The sequence below is a fragment of the Mustelus asterias genome, chromosome 4 (assembly GCF_964213995.1).
Source record: "Mustelus asterias chromosome 4, sMusAst1.hap1.1, whole genome shotgun sequence".
NCBI classification, from domain to species: Eukaryota; Metazoa; Chordata; class Chondrichthyes; order Carcharhiniformes; family Triakidae; genus Mustelus; species Mustelus asterias.
Window position 1 is genome coordinate 52,179,572 of NC_135804.1, and position 18,561 is coordinate 52,198,132.

General features: G+C 45.4%; 1 protein-coding gene across 2 annotated transcripts in view; it reads right to left on the reverse strand.

Annotated features, from left to right (window-relative positions):
• Positions 1-713: 713 nt before the first annotated feature.
• The window catches only part of nlrc5 (NLR family, CARD domain containing 5), a 191,942-nt gene continuing 174,094 nt past the window's right edge, over positions 714-18,561 (reverse strand). For both annotated transcript variants that reach the window (XM_078211022.1, XM_078211023.1), the window contains 4 exons: positions 16,801-16,884; positions 14,880-14,963; positions 3,972-4,055; positions 714-998 (listed from right to left, as the gene is read on the reverse strand). In XM_078211022.1, coding sequence (XP_078067148.1) covers positions 917-998; positions 3,972-4,055; positions 14,880-14,963; positions 16,801-16,884 — 334 coding nt within the window. In that variant the 3' untranslated portion in view covers positions 714-916. The remainder of the gene's footprint in view (positions 999-3,971; positions 4,056-14,879; positions 14,964-16,800; positions 16,885-18,561) is intronic.

An 18,561-nucleotide genomic window follows, 5' to 3' on the forward strand; every position in this document is an offset into this window, starting at 1 on the left:
GGACGTGGGCGCGATCATGCTAATCGCCTCACGCCTGACTTTACCAAGTTTTCGTGCCCGAAAATGGGCGCGACTCAATGGTAAAATCGGGCCCAATGTGTCGAGTCAATAACTTGAGATATTCAGCCCCTCACCAATCCCTAATCACAGTATTTCAAAGGACATATGCAGATCTTTAACCTTCATGCTGTTTTATGTTATATATGAGTAATGTCAAAATAAGCAATCTCTTGTATGCATGTTGTTCTTCGTCTCCACTCCCCATTAGGCGTAGGAGGCCAATTCAGCAAATGGAGACCTGGTTTTTTGTACCTGTACTACAGTTATAGAGAGAGGAGGCACAGAAGAGAGATGAATCTTCTGTTGAAGGGTCAATGGGCATCAACCGTGTTTCTCTCTCCATAGATGCTGCCAGACCTGCTGAGTTAATCCAGCATTTTCTGTTTTCAGACAGATTTTTTGGCCTCTCAGGGAACTCAGAGATATGGGAAACTGGCAGGGAAGTGCAGCTGAAGCTCAAGATCAGCCATGATCATGTTGAATGGCGGAACAGGCTCAAAAGAGCCATGTGGTCTACCCCTGCTCCTATTATGTTTTTGTGATCTAATGTTAGGGAAAGAACACCAGAAGAAAACAAAGTGACCCACTGATTACCTTTCAACCTCTCTGCTGCGCGTACAACATAACGAATAAAGTGAATAATGAGTAAGGAGAACAAAATATGCAAACGTTTTTATTGGCATGGCTGACTAATAAAATAGCTTGTAAAGTTGGCAACACATTGTGTTTGAAAATAAATACAATAAATACATTTTAGAAAATCATGTTGAAGACAAAGTGCATGAAATAGTGCAGAGTTGAATGCTGTTAATACTGCATGTGATCTGGAAGATCTCACTGTTTTAATTGTGCTGTCCTAAACGGAGAGGAAATTTAATCTGGAATCCTGTTCTTGAAGGATCTGCTCCCTGTCCTTGGATATTTTGTTCTTCCACAGCCTGTACGGATAGAGAGGTAACATCTGGTTAATGGCTATGTTCTCTTTATTGACCCATAGTGGAAAGAACGCATAAAAATTGGACCTGTTGGATGCATCTTAATTCAACCTCCTGCCAGACTGACTAAAGAAACCACACATGGTTGGAACTGAAATGAGGAGGAATTTCTTCAGCCAGAGGGTGGTGAATCTATGGAATTCATTGCCACAGAAGGCTGTGGAGGCCAAGTCATTGAGTGCATTGAAGACAGCGATAGAAATAGGTTCTTGATTGATAAGGGGATGAAAGGTTAAGGGGGAAAAGTCAGGAAAATGGCTTTGAGAAACTTATCAGCCATGATTGAATGGCGGAGCAGACTCGATGGGCCGAATGGCCTCATTTCTGCTCCTATATCTTATTGTCTTATTATGGTTTTATTCAGGCCCAAATTTTACTGTGGGCGTTAGGATCTTGGAGAAAATGCAGATCCCAAGCCCCCATTGGCAGGTAGCAGCACATACTCAGCAATTTTACCACAGTTGGTCTCCAAAATGGTCAGCTGTGGGCCAGCCGTCCGATTAAGGACAAGTAGGTAGGCTTCTGATGCTGCAGGCCCAATCAGGGGCTGAGAAGCGAATGTAGGTTTTCTTTATTCTTGTTGAAGTCTTCCCGATAAGCTGTGACATACTTTGGAACGATTTTTTAGAGGACTTTGAAGTGGGAGGACAAAAAGGCCAGAGAGATCCTTCGCTTTATTTATAGAGCCAGAGTGCAAAAACAAGGGTGTTCTGCTAAACATTTATAAATCCCTGGTTAGGCCTTAAGGATGTCAAGGCCTTTGAGAGGTTGAAGAGTCTATAATGCTACCATGTTTGAGTTACTTGTGGAAAGACTAGAGATATTGGGATTGTTCTCCACGAGGCAGAGAAGGTTAAAGAAAGATTGAATAGTTGTGCTTAAAATTATAAAGGGTTTTATAATTCTTCCATTGGCAGGAAGGTTGGTAAACAGAGAACACAGATTTAAAATAACTGATAAAGGAACCAGAAGGAATCAATAAATGATGTTTTTACACAGCCAGTTGTTATGACCTGGAATGCAATGCCCAAAAGGGGAGTGGAAACTGATTCAATGGTACTTTTCAAAAAGCAAAGACTTGAAGGGAAAAATATGTGTGGAAGAGAAAGAGCAGGGGAATAATTGGAGAGGTCTTTCAAAGAACTGGCACAGGTGGGGTGGGCTGAGTGGCTTCCTTCTGTGTTGTACTTTCTTTCTCCCTACAGCCCTCGCTAAGGTGTGATGTTTATCCCAATATGTAGGATTGATGGAACTGCCCAAGCTGTTTCTGTGACAGCTGATATCTCTGGGACATTTCCTACAATCATTAAAACACTTGCTTGCACTCTGTACTGACAGCCCGTCATAGCTAAAATATGTTATTTTGCTAAAATAAGACAGTGAGCAATCCAGAGAATCCCATGTCAGATGTTTATAAAATACCCCATCCAACCCACAAATAGCAGGCATTTTAATTTTGTTTTCCCCCCATGATGTAAAACAAACATTACCAAGAGTGTTAATAATTGGATTAGGCAGCCCCATTGGCGATTAAATGCACTGCAATAGTCTGACAGTGTCAGCAGTTGCCCGATGATCGCACACTCACCTCTGGGTCAGAGGGTTGTGACTTTAAGCTTCACTTCAGAGACCTGAATACAAAATCTAGGCTGACACTCCCCTGCAGTTCTGAGGGAGTGCTGCACTGCCAGCTTTCAGATGAGACATTAAATTGTGGGCCCATCTATCAGCTTCCCCACTCCAGCTCAGTTTCATGTAAAAGATCCCATTGCACAACTCTCTCTCCCTGGTGTCCTGGACAACGTTGAATCCTTAATCGACATCGAAGAGCAGATTACCTGATCCCATTATTGTCTGTTAGAATTTGCTGTGTGCAAATTGGCTGCTGCCTTTCCTACATTTCAAAACCACCTCCTTGGCTGTAAAGTGGTTTGCAAATGGCCTGAGGTTGTGACAGTTGCTATATAAATCCAAGTCTCTTTTTGTTGAGGCTGGATTGGCATAGTCATGCTCTCAATCTCTAACCTGTGCTGAACGGGTCCATTTTACCTCAACCATTCATAGGGGATTTGCAGACAAGCATTGATGTCTTGCGTCAAAGGAGGGGAGGGAAAGGAGGGGGAGAGGGAAAGTCACCCAATTATGATTTCTCTTGATTGGCAGCTAGTGTCACCGGCTGCACTGCAGGTACGTGTGACCGTCAAGTAAAGGGAGGGTGAGGAGCAGCTGGGATCCCTTCATGGTTAAATAGCTTGGCAACGTGCATTGTCTCAACTCACACACAAAACGGTGGCCACTTTAGGTAAGGTATACATGAATGCCTCAGACTTGCGGCTGCACTGTCGGGAGAGGGGAAAAATAGACAAATATGCAAAGCCATTTCAATAAAACCTGGCTACCATTAATGAGAAATAATCACAGAAACTTGGGTTATGTTATAGTTTAGGGAAAAAAATGTAATTCCAGCCATAATCCAGAATACTGAGACTCAGCACGAAACATTGGAATGGGAACCAATGCAGAATAATCTTTGTATTCACTCCCAATTCGCAAAGGCTATTACGTGGAGTGAGTCTCACACGACATATCATTAACTCCCCTCTCCCAATTCAAGATCACAATCTCTCCCCCCTCCCCTCTTTGAAGAAAGGATCTTCACAAGCTCAGGAAGTCCTGATGCACTTTACAGCTATTGAAGCACTATTGAAGTTGCAGGGACAGGCAGCAGCCAATTTGCACACAGCAATATCCTACTGCCAACAATAAAATAAATGACCAGGTATTTGCTTTAGTCATGATGGTTGAGGAATACATTTTAGGATCGCAACCTCTTACCTTTCTGCATTAGTATCGCGGTTATGTTAATCATCAGCATTAGAGTAAATTCGCAACCAAAGTCACTGCTCTGTTACTTACCGAATTACTTCAATGAAGGAGCACTGGCGTAGACTTGCTGCTAGCTTTTCCGCTCCAGCTGCTGTAATAGTGTTCCCTTCCAAACTGGAATAAAGGTAGGAGAATGATTTGTCACTCTGAACAGTGCCCATGTCTAAATGGCAACAGAAAACACATGTACCCCACAAAACAGGAAAACAGTTTCCGAGGGTAACTCAGACACACTCTCTATTCATTTCCAAGGTTCACTCAGAACCTGGAATGTAATTGGCCAACAAAGGGCCGAGAATCTTTTCATAGCAACCAAAGGTGTTAATATTGGGCTGAGTCTCTTTTGAAAACAGCAGCAAGGAGGCGGGGGGGGGGGGGGGGGGGGGTGGTCAACATTAAATTGAGGATTTGCACAAGTGTTCAAAGACCTCTCATAGTTAAAATGTTGGGGCTGTGAATGCCTCATAATTTTACAAATCAACAAGAATATTATTAATAATATCTCAAAGAGCTGACATTCAGAAATACACTTTATGAGGCCTTGTGTGCCTTGGTTACAAGTGTGAGCTGCAGGAGTATGTTGATACAAATGGGACAGGTAATTGTGAGTTCATTCTGCTCATCATCCTGTTGATTGTGGCCACTGCCATTGCTTCCCACGGGTAAATTTCCAACTGATTTCTCTCACTTCCACATGTGCTCACCAGCTTTGATTAGATTAGATTTGATTTATTATTGTCACATGTATTGGGATACAGTGAAAAGTATTGTTTATTGTGTGCTGTACAGACAAAGCATACTGTACATAGAGTACATGGGGGAGAAGGAAAGGAGAGAGTGCAGAATATAGTGTTGCAACTATAGCTAGGGTGTAGAGAAAGATCAGCTTAATATAAGGTAGGTCCATTGAAAAGTCTGATGAGAGTAGGGAAGAAGCTGTTCTTATAGTCTTATATTACCAGAAGTCCCAAAAGCTGGGAGCCGGGTATTAACAAAAGTGCTTCCTGCAAAACCAGGATTTGCCCCAAGATGGCACGGACCTTACGAGGTCATTATTAGCGGAGATACCTGTGCCTGTATAGATATAAGGGGACAGGGGGTCTGGAAACACTGGACCCAATTAAAACTATATGAGGACAAATGAACTAAAAAATACCGTTTTGCTCATTCAACTTCCACAGGAACCAGGACCAGATCTACTATCAAGACGTCGGAACCAACTACTTTTAATTTGATTGCCTGTTTATTTTCTGTATATACTGTAATTGTAAAATACTGTTGAAAAAAAAAGAGCAATATGGGAACAGGGACATATCTGATAATAACCCTGACCATTGTAAATACACTCCAACATATGGGGGTTAGGGGAGCAGAACCACCAATCATGGAAGGAAACCTATTCCTGAAAACACACATCCAGATCTATGGGAATAGGACCGCTTGTTACCCCTCAGCGCGATCAGTAAACTCCCTATTCATCGCAACACCAGGGTGGCTCCCACAAGAGTTATTCACTATTGACACATCGGGGGCACCCTGCAAAGAACATATTGGGTACTTTAAGCAAGGGATACAAGGAAGGTGTGTAGAGCTCACTGAGCCGGGAATTCTAAGGGGGACGGGACCCCAACCGGAGGAGACACATGGGAACTACCCACAATGTTTTAAGGGAGAGGGATGGGGGTGCGTGCATGCCTTTGTCCCTAAAAATGATTCGTGCGCTGAGGCACATTGTGCTCTCCAGGAGTGCCGGGTCCGGGAAGGACACTTCACTTGTGACTGCAAGCAACAAAAATGCATTGCAATCACCGCGGGTAGGCAGCTTATGTGTGGCAAGTGCAACGGCACCCATGTAAGCTCAGCCTCAGGGACATATCCATTTGATTCTCACCAAGAGGTACAATCAAGTGGACAGTCCAGGGGGAGGGAAGGTTCCACAAGATGGGGCCATGCGGTCAAACGACCCCGGGGTAATGCATGTTATCGGGTTAAAGACGGGTATGTGTTTTTATTTAAAAATGTATATATGACGGCCACAGACAGGCCTCCAAGGTTCTTTTCCGTAGGGACAATCAGACCTCTCACGGTTCCATGCCCAAGCGAAGGGCATGTCCAGAAACGCATAGTGACCAGGGCCATCAGCGCAGAATTTTGCTCCGACTGGCAGGCCCCTGTCACACTAGGGTCTACTTTAGGATATGGATTTCTGGGGACACTATCCCTGGGAGGCGCCGCAGGGGTGATCAGTGCCAGTAATAGGAATTTCTTCATATGTGGACTGACCATTTTAGGAAACAACACCCTACAAGCATTAGGCGCAATTGACCAAGAACTCGCAGAACTCAGACTATACGCACAACAAACGAGATATGCGGTGGACTATCAGCTAGCCAGACAAGGGGGGGTATGCACCATCATCAAGGAAAAATGCATCACATACGTACACGACGAGACACTAAACATAACAGCAGCCATGTCCGGGATACAAAAGCAATTGGATAACTTTAAACAGGGGTTAACAGGGACTGATGGGTGGTTAGGATGGCTGTTTAACACAGTTTGGGGAGCATATATTATGAAGGGATTAATCCTAGTAGTAGCCATCCTGTTCACACTCTGCCTTGGCCTAACCTGTATTAAAGTGATATGTGCAAATATTACATCAAGAATGCTACCCACTGCCAGTATCCAGATGCAAGAACTTAACAACGACACAGAAGAAGAGGAACAACGGCAAGGACAACAGCTGTACAAATCACTGTTCCTCTGAAGGTCGTCCATGGGGGGGTCAGCCATGAATGGCACCCCCTGGACGAGAGGAGGGACTGAAGGAGGAAATTTTCCAGAAAACCATATTTTGTATCATCAAACATATTTACTTATTGGACTAATTGGCACCACTCATAACGGGCCAACAATGCAGAGGGGCACCCCCGGATGGATATTCGATCGGGTCCCCCCCTGCACAGCTGAGAGACTCGCGAATTTCAAAGACTACGGAAGATCCCTAATCTGCCTAGCAACAGCGCGCAGCTGCATTTTAAACTGGCCAAGGACGATCAAGATCCCTACGAAACGAGACATAGAGTGGGTTATCAAAACCAAGCTATCACTGAAATATTACCAATTCGGCCAAGGCAGACATAAAAATCTGATAAACTAAGATATAAAAATAAAAGATTAGAATGAAATACTCCAGACATCCAACAGGACAGGATGACATTAACACTCAATCTCACAAGCAGGAAACACAGACACGAAACAATAAGATCAATTCAGATAAGAGGACACATAGAGAAGATAATGGGAAACGCATTTAGACACCGGGGCAGGACCAAGTAATCCCATTAACACGAACACACACCATACAAATGCTAATCGATAAAACTTCCTGGGGACTTTTTAAACTGATAGACCATTTTAATACATAAGATAACACACATATAGCCAATGTTCCCGCTCAAATTAAATGTTCCCGCTCGAATTTGAAACTCTATAAAGATACACCGCTGATGTGATTTGATTGAGATCGAGCTGACCAGCCCACTGTTACGGAGCGGGTTATGTTGGATCTCCCTAGGATCCTAGCAATTGTACAATAAAGACACGCTTTGAACCTTGATTTGCGACTCAACTTCTATTCTGCACTGGTAAAGGGATATTTCCCTACAACACCAACCGTTCTTGAGACGGTTGGTACGTGTTCTCAAAATTTTGTACCTTTTTCCCAACAGAAGATGGTGGAAGAGAGTATGTTTGGGGTGCCCTTAACTATGCTGGCTGCTTTTCCGTGGCAGTGGGAAGTGTAGACAGAGTCAATGGATGGGAGGCTGGTTTGTGTGATGGACTGGGCTGCATTCACAATTCTTTGTAGTGCAATGCTGAAGCAGACCTGAACCTTCCTGAAGGGCTCTATCAAGTGGTCTGTTTTTCTCCTGACAGATGCAAATCAGAACTTTCAGGAGAGCTAACCTCATGTAGATTCAGAGCCTGACACAAGAACGGGCAATGCCAGACTGGGTCAGCTCCTCCATGAGGACTCTCACAGTTAGGGGACACATTTCTCTTATCAGACCTGACCAGTGCAACTACCTAGAGAACCCAGTTCCAATTCCAGCCAATCCTCTCAGAAATCTTCCCTCCCCACCACCTCATTAAAATAAATAATATTTCTTCACCCTGTGATACAAAACATACAATCAACATGAAGTATTTCTGGTAACAAAATCCAAATCCCAAGAGGTATAGACTCAGAAACTCTGCACCCTTACTGGCATCAAATTGTGTAAGGGTTAAGTCTGGATCATATACCAATGGGAATATGGGCTAACACAACAATCATAGTATCATAGAAACCCTACAGTGCAGAAAGAGGCCATCTGGCCCATCGAGTCTGCACCGACCACAATCCCACCCAGGCCCTACCCCCATATCCCTACACATTTACCCGCTAATCCCTCTAACCTACGCATCTCAGGACACTAAGGGGCAATTTTTAGCATGGCCAATCAACCTAACTCGCACATCTTTGGACTGTGGGAGGAAACCGGAGCACCCGGAGGAAACCCATGCAGACACGGGGAGAATGTGCAAACTCCACACAGACAGTGACCCAAGCTGGGAATCGAACCCAGGTCCCTGGAGCTGTGAAGCAGCAGTGCTAACCACTGTGCTATCGTGCCGCCCCAATCCTGACCGCCTTTGCAACTCACAGGGCTTGAGCCAAAACCTCTGGGTCAACTCACTGGACAACAGAGCGGGTTCTTTCTTCCACCCATTCTCACAGCATCTACAGCAACTGATGTTCGCTGGAAAAAAATTAATCCCTCTGACTGAGATGGAGTATTGTCCTCTTCACAAGAAGGTTTAAGACCACAAGACATAGGAGCGGAAGTAGGCCATTCGGCCCATCGAGTCTGCTCTGCCAACATTGAGATCATGACTGATCTGACATGATAATCCTTAACTCCACTTTCCCGCCTTATCCCCATAACCCTCGATTCCCTTATTGATTAAAAATCTATCTCAGCCTCGAACATACTTAACAACCCAGCTTCTACAGCTCTCCGCAATAAGGAATTCCATAGATTCACTATCCACAGAGAAGAAATTCCTCCTCATCTCTGTTTTAAATAGGTGATCGCATACTCTGAGATTATGCCCTCTCGTCCTAGTCTCTCCCACAAGGAGAAACATCCTCTCAGCATCTACCTTGTCAAGCCCCCTGAGAATCCTGTATATCTCAATAGGTCAGCTCTAACACTTCCAAACTCCAATGCATACAGTCCTAACCTACTCAATTTCTCCTCGTAAGAAAATCCCTCCATACCCGGGATCAACCTAGTGAACCTTCTCTGGACTGCCATTGTTCTCATGCCATTTCCAATCGTGGCAATTTGAATCGTGAAGATCATATGAGGTATGCGAGGCTTTAAATTTGATGAAAGTTGAGAGAAGCATATATTGAGGCTTTCTTTCCTATTGGAACAAAGGGCCAATCCAAGAGAGGTGTTACAAATACACAGGTTTTGATAAACTGAGTGTGGAAAAGCTTTGTCCACTGCTCAGTGAGTTGGTAACTGGAAGCTATAAATTTACAATCACTGGCAAAAGAGCAATGAGAAAAGTTAGAAGTTAAACACAGAGGGGTGAATGTTCCCATTCCGCCCGGCACAGGAATCGTAACAGGCGAGGGGCGGACAATGGAAAGGTCCGTTGACCTCAGGTGGGATATTACGGTTTTGGAGCGAATGTGGCCGGAAAATCCCTCCCAGAGTGTTACAGGGTGCAGAATTCTGCATCAGAAAGGTAGGACTAATTTTGGTAGGACTAATTTAAATGTGGATCACAGGGTCAAAGGTAGGGTTCTGAAGACTGTGGAGGAACAGAGAGATCTTGGGGTCCATATCCACAGATCTCTAAAGGTTGCCACTCAAGTGGATAGAGCGGTGAAGAAGGCCTATAGTGTGTTAGCTTTTATTAACAGGGGGTTGGAGTTTAAGAGCCGTGGGGTTATGCTGCAACTGTACAGGACCTTGGTGAGACCACATTTGGAATATTGTGTGCAGTTCTGGTCACCTCACTATAAGAAGGATGTGGAAGCGCTGGAAAGAGTGCAGAGGAGATTTACCAGGATGCTGCCTGGTTTGGAGGGTAGGTCTTATGAGGAAAGGTTGAGGGAGCTAGGGCTGTTCTCTCTGGAGCGGAGGAGGCTGAGGGGAGACTTAATAGAGGTTTATAAAATGATGAAGGGGATAGATAGAGTGAACATTCAAAGATTATTTCCTCGGGTGGATGGAGCTATTACAAGGGGGCATAACTAGAGGGTTCATGGTGGGAGATATAGGAAGGATATCAGAGGTAGGTTCTTTACGCAGAGAGTGGTCGGGGTGTGGAATGGACTGCCTGCAGTGATAGTGGAGTCAGACACTTTAGGAACATTTAAGCGGTTATTGGATAGGCACATGGAGCACACCAGGATGGTAGGGAGTGGGATAGCTTGATCTTGGTTTCAGATAAAGCTCGGCACAACATCGTGGGCCGAAGGGCCTGTTCTGTGCTGTGCTGTTCTCTGTTCTAGAAAGTGGAAAAATCCATTCTAGGAAAGCTTCCAAATTAGAAGTGGATAAATATTTGAACATTTTGAATTAGTTTGAAATAAAATTCATGACTGCTTGTAAAAGGGATTGGATAATATTTGAACATTTTGAATGAGTTGACCTCTCCATTAAAATAGCAGAGAGAGGAACTGCTGACAGATTAGTTGGAAGTTTGTTCACTTGTTCCCCAAGCTTTAATTGGAGAGTTAGATTAAAGGTACTTGCTCCTTCTTTATACAGCAATATTCAATAATTCAAAAAATTAACCATCCTTCCTTGTCTAGGATATCAAATTGGAAGTTGAGCCTTTGTCCTGCTGTGTATGATGAGTCATATTTGACCCCAAGATGAGCTTACAATACATATCCCTGATACTGCCCATTTCCACCTCCATAAATGAGCTAACTCTACCCCTCAGCCCCTCTGATGCTGAAACCCTCAGCCCAACCTTTGTTACCTCGTCCAATGCACTCCTCCCACGCGCTACCCTCCTTAAACGTCAGGACATCCAAAACTCTGCTGCCTGTGTCTGAATTTGCAGGAAATCTTGTTAACCACTGCCTGCTGATCTATACTGACTCCAAGTTTAAACATTTCCGCCAGAATTCTACCACCCCATCCGCCACGGAATCGGAGCAGGCGAGGGACGGAAAACAGAAATGTCCATTGACCTCGGGTGGGAATTTCCAGTCTCACTCGAGCAAGGCCATAAAATCATATCCTTGTTTTCAAATCCTTCCATGGCCTGGCCTGGTGTCTCCCTATCTCTGTAATCTCCCTCAGTCCTCTAACCCTCCGAGGTATCTGTGCTCTTTTAACTTTGGCCTCTTGACCATCCCTAATTTTAATTGCTCCGCCATTGGTGAAGATGCCCATAGTTGCCTGGGCTCAAAATTCCAGAACATTCCCCCGACTCTGGCCCCACCCTCCCAACAACCCCTAAACCTCTCTTTCTCTTTACATCGCTTTCCTCTTTGAAACCTGCCCCTTTTAGTCACCTGCCCTAATATCTCCTTACGTGGCTGGGTGTTGTATTTTGTTTGATAGTAATTCTGTAAAGTCTCTCGGGACATTTTGGCTGGGATTCTCCCAAAACAAAACTAAGTGCCCAATGGGGCGGAAAATGGGAGAATCTCCCACCCATTTTTGGACTTACTTATTGGAATGAATCTCTGACACTCTGAGCAATGCAGAATGCCTCAGACTGATTCACCCTGAAAATCATGGCGTGGCGCCTATTCCTGCCCGAGAGGCTGCAACAAAGCACGGAGTGGGTCACAGAACATTCGCTGATCTGTCAGAGCGGAGATCGACGCATGCGCAGTGGCCACCCCCCCACCCCCGTTGCTGGCCTCACGATCGCCAACCTCCGACTGCTGGCCTTCCTTGGAACCCCCTTGCATGCTGGCCTTCCCGACCCTCCCCCCACCTCCGGTCGCTGGCCTGCTGGACCTCCCCCCCACTGAACCAGCCCCGATCTCTCCCCCCCATGGCCAGCCCTATGCACCACCCCCCGCCCCCCATCCCACCCTGATGACCAAGCTTGATGGCCCTCCTCCCTCCCTCTCCCACAAGTACCAGTGCAGAGTGGCAGTGATTGCCCCCAATAGTCCCACCTCCCGTATGTCTCACCCCCTCTTCTCCAAGTGGGCAGTGCCAAGGTGCATGGTGGGCAGTGGCAGTTTACCCCTTGGGCAGTGTGAGAATGCCAGGCTAGCACTGCCAGGTTGGCACTGCCCAAGGGGCAACTCCCATGTCCCCAACCTCCCGGGGGGTGGAGGGGGTGGCCCTCAATGGCCTCTGTCCCCACCAGCAGGGTGAGTCCGCCTGTTCCCCGTTAGTGGTGAGCAGTTGTAAACCCGCTGGTGGGAACCACTCCCGACGGGGGTGCGAGATGCTAGCAGGCCCAGAGAATATCGTCCTGCGCCAATTTCCATATGATAATCAGCTCCGCACTGATTTCTGGAGTGGAGCTGATTGTGCTAAAAAAAGTGCCTGGGAAACTCACACCTGGTGTCCAAGCCCCCCACTGATATTTCCCAGCCCTTATTCTATTAAAGATGCTATACAAACATAAGTTGGTTGTTGCACGTTACATTGCTTTCTGAGGCTTACACTGAGAATCAGTGAATTGAATTAAGTTTTATAACTTGCTTTTAAAAAATTTATTAGTATCACAGGCTTACATTAACACTGTAATGTAATGTGAAAATCCCCTGGTCGCCACACTCCGGGTACACTGAGGGAGAATTTAGCATGGCCAATGCACCTAACCAGCACGTCTTTTGGATTGTGGGAGGAAACCAGAGCACCCGGAGGAAACCCACGCACACACGGGGAGAATGTGCAAAATCCACACAGTGGCCCAAGCCGGGAATCGAACCCAGGTCCCTGGCACTGTCAGGCAGTAGTGCTAACCACTGTGCCACTGTGCCGCCCATGTACATGATTGAGTGAAAACTTTCATTGGCAGTTACTTCTAGCAATGATGTTTATGTTGAATCAGTGGAATTTGCTCTGTGGTTTCCAGTGTAGCCAAACATCACAGAAACATCACAAAAGTGTTTTTTTAAAAAGCATTACTTATCCTTAAATCATTCTATTTGTTTGAGTTCTTTGATTGATAAAATATGTTATTCCTCATTGTATGAGATGAATGAGAAGCTAAAGTAAATGTTTAAGTACAATGCAGTAACAAAAATAATAAATATAATATACAAATATAATCAAGATAAAGTGCTGGGGATTTTTTGATACTTAGTTGGAGCAAGAGGTTTTGTGTGCTTTGTGCATTACATTAGCCCCAAATGGATGTTTTTTGAGAATATTCAATGTGAGAACTATTTCCACGTCAGTGAAATAATTAACAGCTTTATCTGCGGTTCTCCCTGCCAAATACCTGCTTGTATCCAGACATAGTCCAGGATGAAAGGCTTATTCAGTGCTGGGATGAAAAGGGGCAGCACGGTGGCACACTGGTTAGCCCTGCTGCCTCACAGCGCCAGGGACCCAGCTTCAATTCCCAGCTTGGGTCACTGTCTGTGTAGAGTTTGCACAGTCTCCCCGTGTCTGGGTGGGTGTGCTTCAGGTCCTCCAGTTTCCTCCCACAGTCCAAAGATGTGCAGGTTAGGTTGACTGGCCATGGTAAATTGCCCCTTAGTGTCTGGGGAACTAGCAGGGTAAATACGTGGGGTTATAGGATAGGGCCTTGGTGAGATTGTTGTTGGTGCAGGCTCGATGGGCCGAATGACCTCCTTCTGCAGTGTTGGGTTTCTATGATTAGTTGGGGGGTGTCCAGCAATGATGTTTCAAACAGCAGTCATGACTGTAAATATACTGGAGCTTTAAGTACATGGGATTGGAGTATTATCTATGGGGTGTGATGGAATGCACTCGACGCTTCCGAACTAGGGGCATAATGATGAACCAATATACATAAAGGAGGAGAGGAAAAAGTCAACAGTGAATCATAGCGAAATCACAGTGAATCATCACCTGCAGATCCTTGCTCAAATAGCACCATCTACAGCATCACGCTGAAAATTGTACCAGTTTTGTTTATCTGAGGTAGTCTTACACATGTACATCACTACAAGTAATACTACCAATGAAAGTGTATCGATATAACCATAAGCTTCTTGGTGACAAAATGTACAATAGGGATTAATGTTTATCACTACATGTTACTTACATCTACTAATAATATAACAACATACAATTACATTGCACCAACTGTATAAGCAGTACCATGTTTTTTTTCACACACATTCTTAGTATAAAGGGACTTAGAATCATAGAATCCCTACAGTGCAGAGAGAAGCCATTCGGTCTATCGAGTCTGCACTGACAACAATCCCACCCAGGCCCTATCCCCGTAACGCCATGTATTTACCCTAGCTAATCCCCCTGACACCAAGGGGCAATTTAACATGGCCAATCAATGTAACCTGCACATCTTTGGACTGTGGGACGAAACTGGAGCACCCGGAGGAAATGCACGCATACATGGGGAGAAAGTACAAACTCCACACAAACAGTGACCTGAGGTCGGAACCGAACCCAGGTCCCCGGCGCTGTGAGGCAGCAGTGCTAACCACTGTGCCATCGTGACTTGTATGTGATCGCCTATTCATTTATTTAGTAAACTGGCTGAACCTGATATCCAACAGAGCGATTGCTCCACTTTTAAGATACATATTCTGCAGCCATATAAATAGTGGATGATAATGTCCAAGTCCTGGGTATTATTAGTAGGTAATACATAGTGAGCCATTGTTATAGTTGAGGCCCCTGTGAATACCTTGCACCAGTTCAGATCCTAGTTCAGTTTTGTACTCACTCTAGTTTCTTTAAACGCCGCATTCTGGGTAGGGCATCGGCCAGCCTCACTGCCCCTGCATCACTGATGTTATTCCAGGATAAGCTGTGATGAAACACAGGAAAAAGTAGAACATTTAGAATTTTCAAGGATATTTTTCTTCAGGACCTCACTCATCAAACTGTCGGATCTATGACCTGGTTGACCTGTGACTTGCTGCTGGAAATGGGCAGGACTTAGAATCCTGAGTAACGCGAGTGGAAAGGCTCATGGTTCAGCATTTGATGTTTTCACTCCGCCCTTTATATCACAGAAATGCCACAAGTGGAAATCTTGCCGTAATATGCCGTGGTTCCACTGAACTGACAGTACAATCTCTCTCTCTGCAAGTAGTACCAGGGGATCTTTTAGGCCCAGCTGAGATTCCAGTTCTCTGCTTTCAAATATGAAGGCAGAAGACCCAACTTTGGACATGACTTTGGAAGTTTGGACCTTCTGTACCATTTAACCTTCGGAATCAAGCACTATTTGCCAAAATCCCTTCAAATGATCTGGTGGAGGTGAAGCTCTCTTTGCAGTGGATTGAAGGCAACATTGTGGAGAGATGTGTAATACCCATCGTTGTGGCGGCACGGCGGCACAGTGGTTAGCACTGTTGCCTCACAGCGCCAGGGACCTGGGTTCAATTCCCGGCTTGGGTCACTGTGTGGAGTTTGCATATTCTCCAGGTGCACCGGTTTCCTCTCACAGTCTAAAGATGTGCAGGTTAGGTGGACTGGCTATGCGAAATTGCCCCTTAGTGTCAGGGGGACTAGCTAAGGTAAATGCATGGGGTTATGGGGATAGGGCCAGGGTGGGATTGTGGTCAGTGCAGACTCGATGGGCCGAATGGCCTCCTTCTGCGCTGTAGGACTCTACGATTGTGGGTATCATCAACAAATTGACTGCAGGGATCCCTAAAACCAATCACCGGGCCAAATAAGAGTCCCATGTCTGTAAGAACAGCCACTTCAAGAGAAATGAGAAGAGAAAAGTGTGCCTGTATTATATCATCTGGATGTCTGCATTAGCTGCTGCCATCTCGGCCACAGTTGGCAACTTGGCACTGGAGAAATATACAGCGGAACAGGATGAACTATCCACATGAACATTTTGCAGGGGGTAGGGAGGTCATTGTCTGACTTCACTCGGTAGTTGACAGCCTTACCCACACACGCTGGAAATTGACACTGAGCGCTTTGTAATTTCTGGCATGTGTTACCAGTGACAGCAAGAAGTCGGGAAATTAACCATCAGGCCGACATTTCTTTTCAAAGATGCTGCCCAACCATGAATCAAAGTAATCAGAGTGAGTGAAGCATGTTTCATCAGGATTAACCCAGCAAGAGTCAATTCCCGTCACACATTTGCACATTTCTCTTCTCTATGAACGGTACGCTTTGTCTGTACAGCGTGCAAGAAACAATCCTTTTCAATGAATACTAATACATGAATACTAATAAATCAAATCATTGCGGGGTAACCAGGGTACACTCCATAGCTGCACGGTCAGGAAGACACTGGAACTGGATAAGTTAGCTGTCACTCCATTAGGTTTAAATCCAGACACAGCGAGCGAGAGAGAGTTTCAGCATTTGAACAATACTTCAATAGCTCAACCTAATCAAAATAAAAAGCCTTCAATTTCTGTACGGTTACCGGTGGTGGTTGGGGGGGAGGGGGGGGGGGGTGGTGGTGGTGGGGGGGGGGGGGGGGGGGGTGGTTGATTGAATTTTCTGCAACTAACTTGAAATTTGTTCATATGTCTCAAAATGACAGTCAGCTCAGCATCAACTGTGATTAAAACTGTGGCAACTCCGTTAAGCTGAAACTTTGAATTGTTTGAACATGCAGATTGCAGTGATCACTCAGTTACTTGGCAGCCAGGAGATTTAACACTTACATGATCTCTTCAATACCGGGACAGCCCACAAATCCAGCTGCAAGCTCCTCCGCCACACTGTCATCAAACCTGTTCAACTGCAGGCTAGGGGAAAAGAATACTGGAGGTTAGTAAACCCCGAGAGCACAACAATGTTTACAAAGTCTTCCAGTTTTTCTTTTCCCTTGTATAATCTCCATCTTAGGGTGGCACAGTGGTCAGCACTGCTGCCTCACAGTGCCAGGGACCCGGGTTTGATTCCCGGCTTGGTTGTGTGTGGAGTTTGCACATTCTCCCTGTGTCTATGTGGGTTTCCTCCGGGTGCTCTGGTTTCCTCCCACAGTCCAAAGATGTGTAGGTTGGGTGGACTGGCCATGCTGACTTGCCCGTTAGTATCAGGTGGACTGGCTAGGGTAGGTGTGTAGGGTTACAGGGATAGGGCCTGGGTAGGATTGTGTTCGATGCAGACTCAATGGGCCAAGTGGCCTCCTTCTGCACTGTGGGAGTCTGTGACTCTGTGATCTTTCCTAGTTCCATAGATCCCACCAACTCCTAGTACCTCACTCCAGTAAAACCTTCTCCCAACATGATGCAAAACAATCACTGTCAGCTGGTTATTTGACTATGTGATCATCACAGTTGAGGCAGATCTTGCCCTCCTAAATGAGCTGCTTTACCAGTATGGGGCCTGCTTGAGCCTTCAGGAGCAGGGTTCCCTGGCTGATTTTTTAAAAAAGCCCCGCTCTGGCCAGTGCTAGTCAAAGCCAATACAAAGATGTGTGGGTTAGGTGGATTGGTCATGCTAAATTGCCCCTCAGTGTCAGAGGGATTAGCAGAATAAATATGTGAGGTTAGGGGGATAGGATCTGGGTGGGATTGTTGTTAGTGCAGGCTCAATGGGCCGAATGGCCTCCTTCTGCAGTGTAGAGATTCTATGTGCCCCTTACCCTCGTTCTGTCTGATATCAGCCAGTTCAGCAAAGGCCCAAAGCTGGACATAGTCCACTCCTGTAATATATCAGGAAGGACACTTACTAACTGATAAATAGGAAGCTCTGAGCACTCAAAAATTTGTGGTTCCCAGTGCCAGAAATGTGCATTAATGAAGCATTACAAATAATGATATGCCAATAGTTTTTAATATTCCTAATGATGCATAACTTAGCATCTGCTTCATATCACAGTGTGCTATTTTTTTCTGTTTAAGGATGCACTGCCTCATTGCTTTCTTTGTGCAGACGACTTGAGGACTAAAGAACAAATCACATGTGTTTCGTTCCATGGTCCCCGACAGGGTTGCTGTCTGCAGCCATTGTGTCTTCCTTAATCTTCCAAATGACCACTACCATCTCGAAGGACAAGGGCAGCAGGCACCATCACTCGGAAGGTGCCGCTCCAAATCACACACCATCCTGACTTGAAAATATATCATCATTGCTTCACTGTGACTGGATCAAAATCCTGGGGCAATTAGGGATGGGTAATAAACGCTGGCCTGGCCAACGACACCCATATCCTGTAAATGAATACAAAAAAAAGGGTGTGCAGGACATCCTTTAAATATTCCACAGGCACTGATTCAGCAAGAGATATGATCAAGCAGTCTGGCAGTGAAATGGAGCACAGTCTGTTTTCCATCACCCTCCAGCTGCCCAACAAAAACTCGTATTTATATAGCATCTTTAACATCGTAAAACGCGCAAAGTCACATCACAGGAGGGATCCTGTTCAATCATCAACAAGGAGATCTTGGGTTCAGCCCCTGTAAATTCACCAGCTGAAG